A 17,338-nucleotide genomic window follows, 5' to 3' on the forward strand; every position below is an offset into this window, starting at 1 on the left:
GATAAGGTGCAGGCGGCGATTATGGAGTATGTGGAGTTGAATCAGAATGGGATGGTGTCGGCGGCCATTTTTTGGGAAGCACTGAAGGCAGTTATCCGGGGGGAATTTATTTTGTTTAAGGTTCGTGCGGATAGGGAAAGGAGGGAGAAACATGACCATTTCATGAGCGAGAATATAAGAATAAGAATTGGCAAGTCATGTTGCAGCTGTATAGAACCTTAGTTAGGCCACACTTGGAGTATAGTGTTCAATTCTGGTCGCCACACTACCAGAAGGATGTGGAGGCTTTAGAGAGGGTGCAGAAGAGATTTACCAGAATGTTGCCTGGTATGGAGGGCATTAGCTATGAGGAGCGATTGAATAAACTCGGTTTGTTCTCACTGGAACGAAGGAGGTTGAGGGGAGACCTGATAGAGGTATACAAAATTATGAGGGGCATAGACAGAGTGGATAGTCAGAGGCTTTTCCCCAGGGTAGAGGGGTCAATTACTAGGGGGCATAGGTTTAAGGTGAGAGGGGCAAGGTTTAGAGTAGATGTACGAGGCAAGTTTTTTACGCAGAGGGTAGTGGGTGCCTGGAACTCGCTACCGGAGGAGGTAGTGGAAGCAGGGACGATAGGGACATTTAAGGGGCATCTTGACAAATATATGTATAGGATGGGAATAGAAGGATACGGACCCAGGAAGTGTAGAAGATTGTAGTTTAGTCGGGCAGCATGGTCGGCACGGGCTTGGAGGGCCGAAGGGCCTGTTCCTGTGCTGTACATTTCTTTGTTCTTTGTTCTTTGTTTGAGATAGTGGAGGTGGACAGGGAAAATTTGAGGGTGCCCACAGTGGAGGGATTGGCGAGGAGGAAAAAGTTGCAATGGCAGTTTGACAGGCTGACAATGGGAAGGGCGGTAGGGCAACTGCGTAGGGCAAGAGGGGTGCAATATGAATATGGGGAGAAGGCGAGCCGCATGCTGGCGCACCAGCTGCGGAGGCAGGCTGCGTCCAGGGAAATAGTGAAGATACGGACTGGGTCTGGGGATGTGGTGTCAGAGCCAGGGAAGATAAACAAGGCGTTTAGGAAGTACTACGAGGGACTGTACGAGGCGGACCCGGGGGGAGAGGAGGGGGACATGGGTCGTTTCTGGGCGAGCTGAAATTTCCCCAGGTGGAGGAGCAAAGAGCCAGGCATTGGAGGAGCCCCTGGGGCTGAGGGAGGTGCTGGATAGTATCAGGGGTATGAAGCCGGGGAAGGCCTCTGGGCCGAATGGGTACCCGGTGGAATTTTATAAGGAATTTGCATTGGACCTGGCACCACATCTGTTGGGGGCGTTTAATGAAACACTGGAGAAGGGGGAGTTGTCGGAGATGATGACGCAAGCAGTAATCACACTAATCCCAAAAAAGGGTAAGGACCCGGTGGAATGTGGGTCATATAGGCCCATATCACGATTGAACATGGATGTGAAAGTATTGTTGGCGGGGAGGATTGTGTCCCAGAGGTGGTTGCAGAAGATCAAACAAGCTTCGTGAAGGGCAGGCAGCTCGCGAATAATATAAAACGGCTGTTGAATATGGTAATGAATCCGTTGGGGGCTCTGGTACCAGAGGTGGTGATATCCATGGACACGGAGAAGGCATTTGATCGGGTGGAAGTGGCGGTATTTATTCGAGGTTTTGGGAAGGTTTGGGTTTGGGCCGAGATTTGTGGCATGGGTGAAGTTGTTGGATGTGCACCAAGGGTGAGGGTGAGGATGAATGATATGAGCTCACAAAGCTTTGACTTACTCAGGGGTACGAGGCAGGGGTGCCTGCTGTCACCATTGCCGTTTGCCCTGGCCATAGAGCTGTTGGCAATGGTCTCAGGGGGTCGGCAGAGTGGTGGGGGATTATGAGGGGACAGAGGGAGCATCGGGTGTCGCTCTATACCAATGACCTCTTGCTGTATGTTTCGGATCCATTGGAGAGTATGGGAAGGATTATGGGCCTCCTGGGGAGGTTTGGAGGGTTCTTGGGGCACAAGCTAATGTAGGGAAAAACAAGATATTCTGGGTGAATGAGCTGGGACAGCGGGCTAATTTAGGGGGGATGCCATTTATGGTAGCAAGAGATAGGTTTTGGTATTTGGGGGTTCAGGTAGCAAGGGAATGGACAGGGCTCCATAAGTGGAACTTAATGAAACTGGTGGAGGAGGCCAGAGAGGATCTTAAGAGGTGGGATACACTGCCCTTAACCTTGCTGGGAGGGTCCAAGTGGTGAAAATGAATATTCTGCCGAGGTTCTTGTTTATCTTTCAGGCTCTCCCGATCTTTATACCAAAGGCCTTTGTTCGGAAAGTGGACACGATCATTTCAGACTTCATATAGGCGGGGAAGGTGCTGAGGGTGGGGAGGACCCTTCTACAAAGACAGAGTCAGCAGTGGGGGTTGGCGTTGCCGAACTTGCTTCATTATTATTGGGCGGTGAATGTGGACAAGGTGCGGCGGTGGAGGGAAGGAGAAGGGGAGAGTGGGCTAGGATCAAGGAGGAATCTTGTAAGGGATCTAGTTTGAGGGCTATGGTGATGTCATCGTTGCCAATGGCTCCGAATAGGTATTCAGTGAACCCGGTGGCACAGTCCACTGGGAAGATATGGAATTAGTTGAGGAGGCATTTTAGGGTGGGAGGGATGTCGGTGCTAATGGCGCTGTGCGAGAATCATGGATTTGAGCTGAGGGGGATGGATAGCGTATACAGGAGGTGGAAGGAAGTGGGGCTGATAAAGTGAGGGATCTGTATTTGGAGGAAGGGTTTGCCAGTCTGGCGGAGCTAAGGGAGAGGGTGGAGCTGCCGAGGGGGAGTGAGTTCAGATATCTGCAGGTCAGGGACTTTGCGTGAAAAGTCTGGAGGGCATTCCCTAGGTTGCCGGGATACACCCTGCTGGAACCACTGCTGTTTTCGGATGTGGAAGGGAAGGGAAGAATTGGGGATATATACAAGTGGCTGGGGGAGCAGGGAGGTGAGCGGGTGGTGAAGATCAAGGAGAAATGGGAAGCGGAGTTGGGAGGGGAGATCAATTGGGGAGTATGGAGTGAGGCACTGCGTAGGGTAAACAGGACGTTCTCTTGTGCAAGGATGAGCCCGATACAGTTTAAGGTGGTGCACAGGGTGCATATGACTCGGGCGAGAATGAGTGGGTTCTTTCAGAGGGTAGCTGATGAGTGTGAGAGGTGTGGGCGGGGCCAGCGAATCACACACACATGTTTTGGGGTTGTGAAAAATCGGGAATTTTCTGGGCGGGAGTGTTCGCAGTCTTAGCCAGGATAGTGGAGGAGGAGGAGGATCCGGACCCTTAGGTGGCAATATTTGGGGTTTCAGAGAATCCGGAGCTCATGGAGAGGAGGAAGGCCGATGTCGTGGCCTTCGCCTCTCTGGTAGCACGGCGGCGAATTTTACTGGAGTGGCAGTCGGCATCGCCACTGGGGGAGCGGCTTGGTTGGGTGACCTGTACAACTTCCTGGGGTTGGAGGGGGGATTTGAGAAAAGGTGGGGGATGTTTGTGACCGTGTTTGAGGGGCTGGTCGGCACGTGGGGGGGAGGGGGAGGATGAAAAAGAGGAAACATTTGTACAGACTGTATCGTTGATTGTTGGGAAGTATGTTTCCCAGGGTGTTTATTAGGTGTCACCTGTTTCGATACATGTTGGTAATAAAATATATATATTTTAAAACTAGTAAACTGGCTCTCAAACAGAAAGAAAATAAAGATGGCTAGTGTGGGGAATATAAATTTTGCAATAGGACATATGTGTTCTCAAGTTGGACAATGAAAGGCCTGTTGTATACCTGACCCGAGAATGTAGATAGTGGGTGAGAAACTAAATAGATTTGTTTGTACCAATTCCCAGAAAAGCTATCTATCACTATAATGAGAACAAAAAAATGTATCTTTAGAAAGCAACAGAGCAGTTTGAGCACACGGAACTGGAACAGTGGAAGTTTATCGCTCTGAGATTGTGCAGTATAAACAGAGCCACTGAAGTAAGAACGCAGAGCCCAGAGAGAACGCTCTTTATATCCTTGAGGAATTAATTAATGTTGTCTAGTGCTTTTTCCCAAGTACCATGACTGGTGGGTGATTGGTCATTTCTGCACATACAAGTTGAAATTATACCTGTATAGGTGTCAGGGTGAGGATAAGAACAGCCGGTGCCTCATATGGTTCAGCAAATGTAATTGATGAACCATAGACCAAGGGGGTGAACTTGGAAAGTGCAGGCTTAGCCAGTTCAAGGGGAGCAGGGAGCAATGTTTGTGCTGAAAAAGGTAATCCAGAGACATAGGGCACGAGCTTCCCAAAAGGGAACAGAGTCCCGGAGCGAGCGCGTTTAGCCGCGTGTTTCCTGGCACTCGTAGTGCCAAGAAACACATGGCCATTCAACATGACTCGCTTTGAATAAGGGGCCTAAACAGGAAACATGCCGAGGCCGCACACAGCCCTTTTTTTTACAATGGGGAGCTCCGCTCGTTGTTGGGAGATATCAGGGGCGGGATTCTCCCCCACCCGGCGGGATGGAGTGGCGTGCACCACTTCGGCGTCGGGACGCCCCAAAGGTGCGGATCCCTCTGCATCTTTCGGGGCCAAGCCCGCTCCTTTAGGGGGTAGGCCCGCCCCGGAGTGGTTGGCGCCCCGCCGGCTGGTGTGGAAGGCCTTTGGCGCCACACCAGCCGGGGCCGCAGGGACTCCGCCGGCTGGCGGGAGTCCGCGCAGGCGCGGGAACGTCAGCGGCTGTTGACGTCATCCCCGCGCATACGCAGGGGGGGTCATCTATGCGTCGGCCATCGCGGAGACCGACACAGCCGACGCATAGTAAAAGAGTGCCCCCACGGCACAGGCCTGCCTGCGGATCGGTGGGCACTGATTGCGGGCCAGTCCACCATGGGGGCACCCCCCGGGGCCAGATCACCCCCCAGGACCCCGGAGTCCGCTCGCGCCACCAGGCCCCGCCGGTAAGGGACCTCGTTCAATTCACGCCGGCAGGACCGGCATAGCAGCAGCGGGACTTCGGCCCATCGCAGGCCGGGGAATCGCCAGGGGAGGAGGGGGGGGGGGGGCGCTGACCGGCGCGACGCGATCCCCGCCCCCGCCGAATCTCCGGTGCCGGGTTGGCACCCAGAATACCCAGGTGGAATCAGCTATGCCAAGCCACCACCCTGCCCAAGGACATGTAGCTGGAGGCTTCCGATCCTCTTGGAGACCCCCATGAGTCCTTTCCATCTGGTCCCTGTTTGTGGGGACCAGTACCAAACAACACTCGTCCGAGGTCCCCAAGACAAAGGAATTGATTCCCAGAGTCTCAGGTGTCTTGGGAATCTGCACATTAGAGTGAGGCTCACTGCCTCACCCTAATATACAGATTTACTAACAGGTGATCCTGCCCATTGTGGATGGGATTGCCCTTGCAACGTCTCGCGAGATTCAACGTAATCTCATTGTGAGCCGGGTTGATCCCGGGAGTGGGGTTTCCCGCTTTCATCAGCCACGTCACGTCGCAGCGAGATGATTTCTGGGGCAGCATGGTCGGAGGATCATGCCCATGATCAATATAAACTACACTGGAATTCTGAAGAATGCTGCTGTGTATCCCTTAAAATGTTACCCTGTTACTGAAAATGTATCTCAGGGCCGGAATTCTCCATTGGGAGACTAAGGGTGCGATCTACCAGCCATGCCACATTCGGGTGAACAGGGGTGTAGCATGGCCGGTGGATGCCGGGAGATCCCTCTTCCAGGATATACCAGCTCGTCTCATGAGGTCTAATGGGATCTCGCAAGACTTCCCAAACTAAATCCAGTCCATTGTGGGTGGGATCAGTATTTGCAAATCTGCATATTACAGTGAGACAGCTACCGAGGCCCTGGGCTCTGACCCCTTTGCCTCGGACACTTTGGATGAGTGACGTTCAGTGCTGATCCCCAATACTTTGGGGGAGATCTCCCAGAGGATCAGAGGCCCCCAAGTGGTTGCCCACTGGGCAGGATGGTGCCCGAGCATTGCTGATGCCACATGGACATCTTGGCACTGCCAAGCTGGCACTGCCAGCCTTGCATCTTGGCAGTGCAACCTGAGTGCCAAACTGGTCCTGCCAAGGTGTCCAGGTGGCATTGCCAATCAGGCAGGGGCACTACAAGGGAGCCAGGCTGGCAGTGCCAAGATACCGTGCTGGCATTTTTAACCATACTGGGGCTTGGGCCCGGTGGTGCCCTGCCCATGTGGGGTAGGCTGTAGAAGGTCCCAAGGGCTCTTATAAGTACGCCAATCCCCTAACACTCCAGCCAAGATGTTGGCTCCATGAAGACCTGCCCTGGGATTCATGGAGAGTGAACTGGAGAGTATGCTGGACACTATGGAGGAAGGGGGGGGGCACCAACTTTCCCAGGGTGGGCCGCAAACTAAAGCTGGGGGAAAGTGGCAGCGGCGGTCAGTGCTGCCAGGCTGGATGTCGTCAACAGCGCCTGGTAAGAGGTGCCAGAGGTGGTTAGTGTTGCCAGGCTGGATGTCATCAACAGCGCCTGGGAGGATGTGGCAGAGTCGGCCAGTGCTGCCAGGCTGACCAGGAGGACTGAAATCCAGTGCAGAAAAATGATGACTGAGGGAACGGGGTGGCGGGAGGGGGTGGGGGCGATTGGGTGTTATTTATTTATTTGTTATGAGGTTTCCTGTTTATTCTCATTTCTGGTTTTGGCAATGTTCAATGTATATACAAAATGCCTAAATAAAAATATTTAACAAAAAAAGAAAAATGATGGCTGACCTCCTTGTGGCAGCTCGGTTGAGTCACCACCTGTGCCTCTGGCTTCACTCCTGTCTGTCACTCCTTACATCACCCCGCACTCCCCAAGAGGCCAACCAAACCTCACCTGCCTGCATCTTCCTCTACATTCCACCCTTCACCAAACCCCAACACATGTCCTCTTTGGCCAGGTGCCTTGCACAAACATGCAACAGCTACCGACTCCCCCCTTCATCAGTAAGCTAGGTAGGGGTACGCAGCAGCAGGATCCAGAGTTCAGGGCGACCGTCACTTTGACGGCTACCCGAAGTGGATGTCCTCCTCCAAACCCAGCGCACCACTACCTGGCACAAGTGACACACGGTCTCTCTGGTGAGCTGAAGTCTTTGGCAGCACAAGCGGCCCCACAGCTCTTCAAAGGACTGGTGCCAATGGTATACACGTGCCCTGATGCAGCACCTTCTTCACATCTCCTCCTTGGCCTGTTGAACAGCTGACACTTGAGCCTCATCAGCTGATCCATGCTCTTCTGGGGCAGGCTCCTCTTGCAGGGTTCTCCTTGAGCTGGCCCTGTGCCTCCAGCCTCCATTTGTCCACAATAACAGCTGCGGCGCAGTGCATAGCAGGTATAGCTGACAGTACTCTGGGCGGCATGGTGGCGCTGAGGACTCAGGTTTGATCCCAGCTCTGGGACATTGTCCGTGTGGAATTATAGAATCATAGAATTTACAGTGCAGAAGGAGGCCATTCAGCCCATTGAGTCTGCACTGGCCCTTGGAAAGAGCACCCTACCTAAGCCCATACCTCCACCCTATCTCTACACCTCCACCCTATCCCCATAACCCTAACTAACCTTTTTTGGACACGAAGGGCAATTTAGCATAGCCAATTCATCTAACCTACACATCTTTGGACTGTGCGAGGAAACCGGTGCACCCGGAGGAAACCCATGCAAACACAGGGAGAACGTACAGACTCCGCACAGACAGTGACCCAAGCCGTGAATCGAACCTGGGACCCTGGAGCTGTGAAACCTCAAATCTTTTGTTCTCTCTGGGGACTGCCATTAGCACTCTTTCCCCTTGCATTTCTGTGGCCATTAGCACCCAGTTTCCCTGGGTTTCTGTGGCAATAACTCATCTTTCATTCTCACTCCACAATATAAATATTTCCCACTTTCTCTGTCTGCTAGCTTTGACAAAGTAATCGAACTAGAAACGTTAGCTCTTTTCTCTCCCTACAGATGCTGCCAGATCTGCTGAGATTTTACAGCATTTTCTTTTTGTTTCAGGGGCGAAATTCTCCAACGGCGCGATGTCTGCCGACTGGCACCAAAACAGCGCCAATCAGACGGGCATCGCGCCGTCCCAAAGGTGCGGAATGCTCCGCACCTTTGGGGGCCGAGCCCCGACATTGAGGGGCTAGGCCGGCGCCGGAGGGATTTCCGCCCCGCCAGCTGGCGGAAATGGCGTTTGTCGCCCCGCCAGCTGGCGCGGAAATGCGGCGCATGTGCGGGAGCGTCAGCGGCCGCCGACAGTTTCCCGTGCATGCGCAGTGGGGAGAGTCACTTCCGCCTCCGCCATGGTGGAGGCCGTGGCGGAGGCGGAAGGGAAAGAGTGCCCCCAAGGCACAGGCCCGCCCACGGATCGGTGGGCCCCGATCGCGGGCCAGGCCACCGTGGGGGCACCCCCCGGGGCCAGATCGCCCTGCGCCCCCCCCAGGACCCCGGAGCCCGCCCACGCCACCTGGTCCCACCGGTAAAGACCAGCTTTGATTTACGCCAGCGGGACAGGCAATTTCTGGGCGGGACTTCAGCCCATCCGGGCCGGAGAATTGAGCGGGGGGTCCCGCCAACCGGCGCAGCCCGATTCCCGCCCCCGCCCAATCTCCGGTACCGGAGACTTCGGCGGGGGCGGGATTCACGGCGACCAACGGCCATTCTTCGACCCGGCGGGGGGTCGGAGAATGACGCCCCAGATTCCAGCATCCGCAGTAATTTGTTTTTATCTAAGGCTAGCTCAGATTTGGGATGGCGGGCAGGGACTGGTCTGTCCTGGCGTTGTGCTGTACAGCGCATCAAGAGCGGCACTGCAACAGAAAGGTTTTGTTGCACTCGCCGCAAACTTGAATACGAAATAGATAGAGACGAAAAAGAAAGAGAGAGAGAGGAAAAAGAAAGAGAGAGAGAAAGAGAGAGAGGAAAAAGAAAGAGAGAGAGAGTTTGAACTTTGGAAAATGGCCATGAAACAGGACAGTCAGTTAAAATTAGCAGATTTAAAGGGAAATGTACAGTTTGAGGATAGTGATGAGGAGGGTGAGAAAGAGCGTCAAAGTCGATGGCATTGTGGGGATCAATTTAAATATGTCCAAGCATTGCCGAGGTTTGACGAGAAGGCGGTAGAAGCCTTTTCATTTCATTTGAGAAGGTAGCTAAACAAATGAAATGGCCACAGGACATGTGGGTATTACTTATTCAAACAAAGTTGGTAGGTAGGGCTGGTGACGTGTTTGCATCACTACTGGAGGGGGTATCTGAGACGTATGAGAGGTGAAAAAATCCATCTTAGATGCATATGAACTAGTGCCTGAAGCTTACAGACAAAAGTTTAGAAATTTAAGGAAAGAATTTGGTCAAACATACATGGAGTTTGAAAGGATCAAACAGAGTAATTTTGATAGGTGGTTAAGGGTTTTGAAAATAGACCAAACGTATGAAGCTCTCAGAGAAATGATACTTTTGAAGGACATTAAAAATTAAATTCCTGATGTAGTGAGAACTCATGTGGAAGAGCAGAGGGTTAAAACTGCGAGATTAGCAGTAGAAATGGCAGGTGATTATGAATTAGTTCATCAATCAAAGTTTGGTTTCCAACATCAGTTTCAGCCTGTGAGGGATAGAGACTGGGGACATGAGAAATACTCAAGTGGTAGAGGCAAAGGTGATCTGATGGGAGATAATAAGGAGAGTGTATCGCAGATTAAAAAAGAAATCCAGGAGGGTGGAAAAGAAATGAAAAGTTTCAAATGTTTTCACTGTGATAAACTAGGCCATGTAAAGTCACAGTGTTGGTAGTTGAAGAAAAGCACTGGGAAGGCTGATGTGGTAAAGCAGGATAAGACAGTGGGGTTTGTTAAAGTGGTAAAGGAAAGCCCAAGTGAAGCGAAGGTGGTGCAAAAGACAGCCTGATCAAGAGGTGATTGATGAGAAGGTGCCAGATGTCTTTAAAGAATTTACTTGTGTGGGTAAAGTTTACTCATGTGTATCAGGAGGAGCAGGTAAAGAAGTCACAATTTTAAGAGATACGGGAACTAGTCAATCTTTAATGGTAAGAGCTGAGGAGTTATGTAGTTTGGGAAGAATATTGCCAGAAAAGGTGTGAATATGTGGAATGCAGTGTGAGAGGAGCAGTGATCCATTATATAAGGCAAGGTTGGAAAGTTCAGTGAAAGTGGTGAATTGGTAGTAGGAGTAATAGAGAAACTATCTTGTCCAAGAATACAGTTTATCTAATGATAAAGCTGGATTGCAGGTGGGAGTGATGCCTACTGTGGTTGAGAAGCCAGTGGAAACTCAGACAACTGATGTGTTGAAGGACGAATATCCTGGGATTTTTCCGGGTTGTGCAGTAACAAGGTCGCAAAGTCATAGGTTAAGACAAGAGGAGAAATCAAAGCGTGAAGATGAAGTTGAAGTGCCATTATCAGAAACAAATTTTGATCAGATGGTTGAAAAAGTTCAAGAACAGATGGAGGATGAGGTGGATATTTTTAGTTCAGGAAAATTGGCGGAGTTACAACAGAAAGATGTAGAAATAAAACGGATGTATCAGAAAGCATACACGGAAGAGGAATCTGAGTGTATACCAGAGTGTAATGGCCGTAAAAGTGATGTCTTGATGAGACAATGGAGACCTTTGCATATGCAGGCGGGTGAAAAGTGGGCAGAAGTTCATCAAGCAGTATTGCCGGTAGGGTAAAGAAAGGAGGTGTTGCGAGTAGCACATGAGGTACCAGTGGGAGGTCATTTGGGAATAAGGAAAACTCAAGCTAAAATACAAAAACAGGGGCTGTTTAGCACAGGCTTAAATTGCTGGCTTTGAAAGCAGACCAAGGCAGGCCAGCAGCACGGTTCAATTCCCGTAACAGGCGCCGGAATGTGGCGACTAAGGGCTTTTCACAGTAACTTCATTTGAAGCCTACTCGTGACAATAAGCGATTTTCATTTCATTTCATTCCAGCGCGTAATATGACAGCCAAAAAGATTGTGGAGGAGTTACTTAAATTCTTTACCAGATATGGACTACCCACAGAAATACAATCGGATCAAGGATCGAATTTTACCTCACGGTTATTCCAAGAAGTTATGGATAACTTAGGAATAAAACAATTTAAATCAACTGTGTACAATCCAGAATCGCAGGGCGCGTTAGAAAGGTGGCATCAGACATTAAAGACAATTTCAATGACAAGGGCTTTTTGTCAAGATTATCCAGAGGATTGGGATAAAGGAATTCCATTTGTACTGTTTGCAATTAGGGATGCACCTAATGAGTCAACCAAATTTAGTCCTTTTGAACTAATTTTTGGTCAAGAGGACCACTTAAATTGATTAAGGAAAAATTGGTGAGTGAGAAATCGGAAATTACATTATTGAATTATGTGTCAAATTTCAGGGAATGTTTAAATAGATCAGGTGAATTGGCTAGACAACATTTGAAAGTTGCACAAAATGTAATGAAGCGGGTAGCGGACAAGAAATCCAAAGTTCGTAGTTTTGCCAGTGGGGATAGAGTTTTAGTGTTGTTACCAGTGGTAGGTGAACCTTTAAAAGCAAGGTTTTGTGGACCTTACCAGATTGAAAGAAAATTAAGTGAAGTGAATTATGTGGTAAAAACACCAGATAGAAGGAAAACTCACTGAATATGTCATGTGAATATGCTTGTAAGATACTTTGAAAGGGAAGAAGAGAAAAAGGAGGAGGTTTTAATGATTCTAACTCAAAGTGACGAACCAAATCCAGATGACTGTGAATTTGACATACCTCAAATTAAATTGGAAAACGAGGATGTTCTTAAAAATTGGGATAAATTGTTGAGTTACTTTCCAGAGGAAAAACAAACTGACCTGAAAGAGTTATTGATATCACGTGGGCAAGTTTGTAGAGATAAATTGGGAAGTACTAAAATGGCTATACATGATGTAGATGTGGGAAATGCAGTTCCAATCAACAACATCCATATAGACTTAACCCTTTAAAATTGGCACAGGTTAACAAAGGGATTGAGAGTATGCTTAAAAATCGCATAATTGAAGTGGGTTGCAGCCAATGGAGCTCACCCATAGTGATGGTACCTAAACCAGATGGTACCCAATGGTTGTGTGTGGACTATAGAAAGGTTAATGCAGTTACAAGAACGGACTCTTATCCTATCCCACGTTTGGAGGATAGCATTGAGAAAGTGGGACAATCAGTTTTTATTTGCAAATTGGATTTAATTAAAGATACTGGCAGGTACCTTTATCGGAAAGGGCGAAGGAGATTTCAGCTTTTGTGACTCCAGATGATATATGCCAATTCAAAGTTATGCCATTTGGCATGAAAAACGCCCCAGCCACATTTCAATAGTTAACGAACAAAGTTGTTTCAGGATGACTCAATTGCGCAGTATACATCAACGATCTGGTACTTTTCAGCCAGACATGGAAAGAACATTTAAAACATCTGATGGAGTAATTTGATCAACTTAAGAAGGCGGGTTTGGTGCTAAACCTAGCCAAAAGTGAATTTGGAAAAGCCCAAGTCACTTTCCTTGAGGATACCCTCAAGACGAAGGGAAATAATGCGATTTCTTGGCATGAGTGGATTTGATCGAACATTTGTGCAAATGCTTTGTAGCGTGATTGCTCCACTGATGGGCTTGCTGAAGAAACGTCGAAAATTTCAGTAGACAGCGGAGTTTCAACAGGCATTTGACTGCCTGAAAGCTGTGATAACCAATACTCCTGTGTTGGAGAATTACAAGGGCCTCAGTGATCAGATTGAACTAAAGTATCTGACTTTAAAGAGACTTGCCGAGGCGTAGAGAAATGGATGGATCGTGCAGAGACCTTTGTGTCCAAAGAGACTGTCAATCGAGAAGGATTCCAGTTGGAGGAAGAACAAAAATGGACTATATTATTATACCTGTTTGCGTGTGTTGGATTTTTGAAACAAAAATGTATATTTACTGTGTGTATTTGTTAACGGGTAGTGAAAAGGTGAAAAATGAAACCATCTTGAAGTTGATGGTTTATTTTTTTTCTTGGGGGGAGGTGTCGTGTGAGAGTACCTTTAAGAAATGGGTGTTTTTTATAGAATAACTGTAGTGGGTGTACCTTTAAGAAATGGGTGTTTATTACTGCAGTGATGTCAGAATGTGGGTGGAGCTGGGCTGTCTGTCAGCTTTTAGTTTCACTTTGAGAAAATGCTTGGGTGTGTCTGTGTTTTTTTGGTTTCGTTTCAGTGTTGGAGCTGAAGCCAGCCAAAGCAGGTGTACTGTTGTTCTCTCTGCCATGTAAAGACTATCTCTTGACCATTTGGTGAATTCAGAGTGATAACTGTTCTCAGTAATGAATTTCAACCTGATGTGCTTAAAAGTTTTTTTTAAGTCTTATGGATGTTAAAAGGAAAGCTTAAGGATTCCTTAGTGTAGTATTCTCTGTGGGTTGTATTTGAATTAATGGTTGCTAAGATGTTCACTGTATGTTTTAAAAAGGTTAACTTGAGTTCATAAAATAAACATTGTTTTGCTTAAAAAAATACTTTTCGATTTCTGCTGTACCACACCTGTAGAGTGGTCCGTGTGCTCCCCATACCACAATCTAGTAAAAGTCGTGGGTCAGGTGAACTCCATGATACACTTTGGGGTTCTCTAAACCCTAGCCCATAACAGTATACATGAAATTTGTGCAAATGAAATGTATGCCTTATTATAAGTCACTTTTTAATTTGTAGATTCTAGAGAATAAGAGGATACTATAGATTTTTTAAAGATAGGTATTATTCCCAATTACAATTCTCTTCCTGCACCTAGTGGTGTACTAAGGCAGACATTTGTCTGTTTCCATAGTTAGTAATTCCTGGAGCAGCTCGCTAACCTGTCACCGGGGCTTATAGATTGAGGAGCGCCACTCCTCATCAAGCGTGTCTGACCAGGAGTCTCTCCCATTCTTTCCACCAGCCACTGGCGTGTTTGGAAGGATTTGCAGATTGACACTCAACTTGTTTGGCCACCTTATGAAAGCACCATCCTTGGCCATCAAATCGTGGGGTGGGTCTTGGATCGGAAGCTTCTGGTTCAGAGGCAGGGACACTACCTACTGCGCCACAAGACCTCCTGATAGGTATCATGCAATGTACATACTATTGTACATAATAGTAGTCACATTTTTATTGTTGTATCATTTCAATCTTGAATAATTTAAATTTGTTATGACTGGCTTTCCTCTTTTTACAGGGTCTATCAAGGAATTTTTTGAAATCCTGAACAATAAACAGTCCATGAATGAAACACTGGACAGGGTCAGAGGCCAACATGGCTGCTCACAGTCACTTAGCTCTCTCAGATGGATACTGCCTTGCAGAGCCACCCCAGCTTTATGGTATGTATAGATCTTTCACAGTCTTGCTGCAATTGGAAGGTAAAAATGTCAAATAGGTCCAGTAATAGGATCTCTGTTATAATGCAATTCTAATGAACATTTTGGGCAAAGCTCTAGCGTGAGAATTCGCTGGGTACTGTGCAGACACTAGGCCAGGAGTTTCCAGCCCTGCTGTGGCAGGACCTGCCATGAAGGATGCAACAGGCCAACCAAAAATCCATTGAGTATTGGTGGGACCTGAAGATCCCAGCGATGGGAGGGCTGGAAAATCCAGCACTAAATTCCTAAAAGAGTCGGGAGAAAGTTTGATGCCTGACAAATAAAGGGTTATTGGAAGCTGATTAAGAGTAATTCGTTGGGATATTTTGAAACATGGGAAGCAAGCAACTGGATGCTGAACATTTGTTTTGGCATTTAATGTGAAATGGTGGGATCTATAAATCCTTAAAAAGAATGAGCAGGATACTGAAGTATCAAAAGAATTGGAGATACTGGGCGAAATTCTCCCCAACGGCGGGATGTCCGCCGACTGGCGCCAAAGACGGCGCCAATCAGACGGGCATCGCGCCGGCCCAAAGGTGCGGAATGCTCCGCATCTTTGGCGGCCGAGCCCCAACATTGAGGGGCTAGGCCGACGCCGGAGGGATTTCCGCCCCGCCAGCTGGCGGAAATGGCGTTTGTTGCCCCGCCAGCTGGCGCGGAAATGCGGCGCATGCGCGGGAGCGTCAGCGGCCGCTGTCAGTTTCTCGGCGCATGCGCGGGAGCGTCAGCGGCCGCTGTCAGTTTCCCGCGCATGCGCAGTGAGGAGAGTCTCTTCCGCCTCCGCCATGGTGGAGGCCGTAGCGGAGGCGGAAGGGAAAGAGTGCCCCCACGGCACAGGCCCGCCCGCGGATCGGTGGGCCCCGAGCGTGGGCCAGGCCACAGTGGGGGCACCCCCCGGGGTCAGATCGCCCCGTGCCCCCCCCAGGACCCCGGAGCCCGCCCACGCCGCCTGGTCCCGCCGGTAAATACCAGGTTTGATTTACGTCGGCGGGACAGGCAATTCCTGGCCGGGACTTCGGCCCATCCGGGCCGGAGAATCCAGCAGGGGGTCCCGCCAACCGGCGCGGCCCGATTCCCGCCCCCGCCCAATCTCCGGTACCGGAGACTTCGGCGGGGGCGGGGGCGGGATTCACGGCAGCCAACGGCCATTCTCCGACCCGGCGGGGGGTTGGAGAATGACGCCCACTGTGAGGAGGTATATTGTACAAGTTAGAATCCAAAATGGCATTGGAAATTGCAAAGACTTTCTAAAAATGGAAGATGCAACTTTGACAGGTTTATTGAAGGTAACCAAGGGTCAGTTAGAATCATAGAGGTTTACAGCATGAAAATAAGCCCTTCGGCCCGACTTGTCCATGCCACCCAGTTTTTACCACTAAGCTATTCCCAATTGCCTGTATTTGGCCCATATCCCGCTAAACCCACCTTTCCCATATAACTGTCTAAATGCTTTATAGACTAACTGAATTGGCAGATAAATTGGAATTGGGTTTACCTGCAGGGGTAAGGAAAGGTGACATTATGGAAAACATAGCAGATTATTTAAAATTGCAAGGGTTATCAGATGGACCAAGTATTTTGCAAAGTGAGGAAATTGAATGAGCTAAAAACAATTAGAAATGCAGGGAAAAGAGAGAACTTTGCAAAAGGAAACTTTTAAATCAGACAATTTTAAAATGGAAGTGCAAAGATTAGCACGAGGAGAAAGAGAAAAGTAGAAAGAGAGAGTTTCAGCTTAAAATGTTGGCAGTTAAAACAGAGAGCAGGTGGAGGAAGGAAGTAGTTCTCGACATGAACCTAGCGGGGAAATGTTTAAAATTATACAAGGACTTACAAAATTTGAGCAAAAGGATGTGGAATCATTTTTTATTGATTTTGAAAAGGTAGCTAACAAATGAATTGGCCAAAAGAAATGTAGACATTACTTTTAGAAAGTAAACTGATAGGTAGAGCTAGTGAAGTGTATGCATCATTGGTAGAAGAGGCATCTGGAGATTATGATTTCGTCAAGAAAATTATCCTTAATGCGTTTGAGTTGGTTCCTGAGGAGTACAGGCAGAAATATTGAAACACATGGGCACAATTCAGCAACCTCGTGCCCGGCGCTGGGCAAGGTCCATATCTGAATATTTAAATGAGCCTAATGTCTCATTATGTCGAACAAAATGTCAACAAACTAAAATTTTGAGAGATACAGGAACAGATCAGACATTGATGGTGACCAATGATACAATTTGTATTCCAGGAGGTTTTATGAAGGAAAAAGTATTAATAAGGGATATTTATGGAACGGATAAACCTATCTTTGTGTAAAGTCAATTTAAGAAGTACTTTTGTAAATGCAATTGTTACAGTGGAAATTATTCATAAATTACCTATTGGAGGGATAGATTTCATCCTAAATAATGGTTTGGCTTGTCAAGAAAGTAACATGATGACACCTGTATTGCAACAGAAAGTTAATCAGGATGATCTGAACAAACTTTTGAAAACAACTATGGAGAAAAATGAGGGGCGCGATTCTCCACTCCCACGTCGGTTGGGAGAATCGCCTGGGCTGTCAAAATTTCCGGGGACGCCGGTCCGACTCCCTCCCGCGATTCTCCCAAGCGGCGGGAACGGCCTGGTCGAGTTTCGCGGGCCGCAGGCCGGAGAATCGCCGGAGACACCCAAAATGGCGATTCTCCGACACCCCCGCTTTTCTGAGGCCCGGATGGGCCGAGTGGCCAGGCCAAAACGGCGGGTTCCCCCCGGCGGCGTCCATACCTGGTCGCTGCAGTCGTGGGCGGTGCGTGAACACTGGGGGGGCGGCCTGTGGGGGGGGCGAGGGGGGATCCTGCACCGGGCTTCACCTGGAATGTGGGGTGGCCTGCGATCGGTGCCCACCGATCGTCG

General features: G+C 48.8%; 1 protein-coding gene across 3 annotated transcripts in view; it reads left to right on the top strand.

The window, feature by feature from the left end:
• Positions 1 to 17,338, top strand: part of LOC140393950 (bile acid receptor-like) — a 321,209-nt gene that overhangs the window by 141,630 nt on the left and 162,241 nt on the right. For 2 of the 3 annotated variants that reach the window (XM_072480640.1, XM_072480638.1), the window contains one exon: positions 14,257 to 14,401. In XM_072480640.1, the coding sequence (XP_072336741.1) occupies positions 14,305 to 14,401 (97 nt within the window). In that variant the 5' untranslated portion in view covers positions 14,257 to 14,304. Of the gene's footprint in view, positions 1 to 13,980; positions 14,144 to 14,256; positions 14,402 to 17,338 lie in introns of all 3 variants that reach the window. The other variant, XM_072480639.1, reaches the window with a different exon arrangement.

This window comes from Scyliorhinus torazame, chromosome 17 (genome assembly GCF_047496885.1).
Source record: "Scyliorhinus torazame isolate Kashiwa2021f chromosome 17, sScyTor2.1, whole genome shotgun sequence".
NCBI classification, from domain to species: Eukaryota; Metazoa; Chordata; class Chondrichthyes; order Carcharhiniformes; family Scyliorhinidae; genus Scyliorhinus; species Scyliorhinus torazame.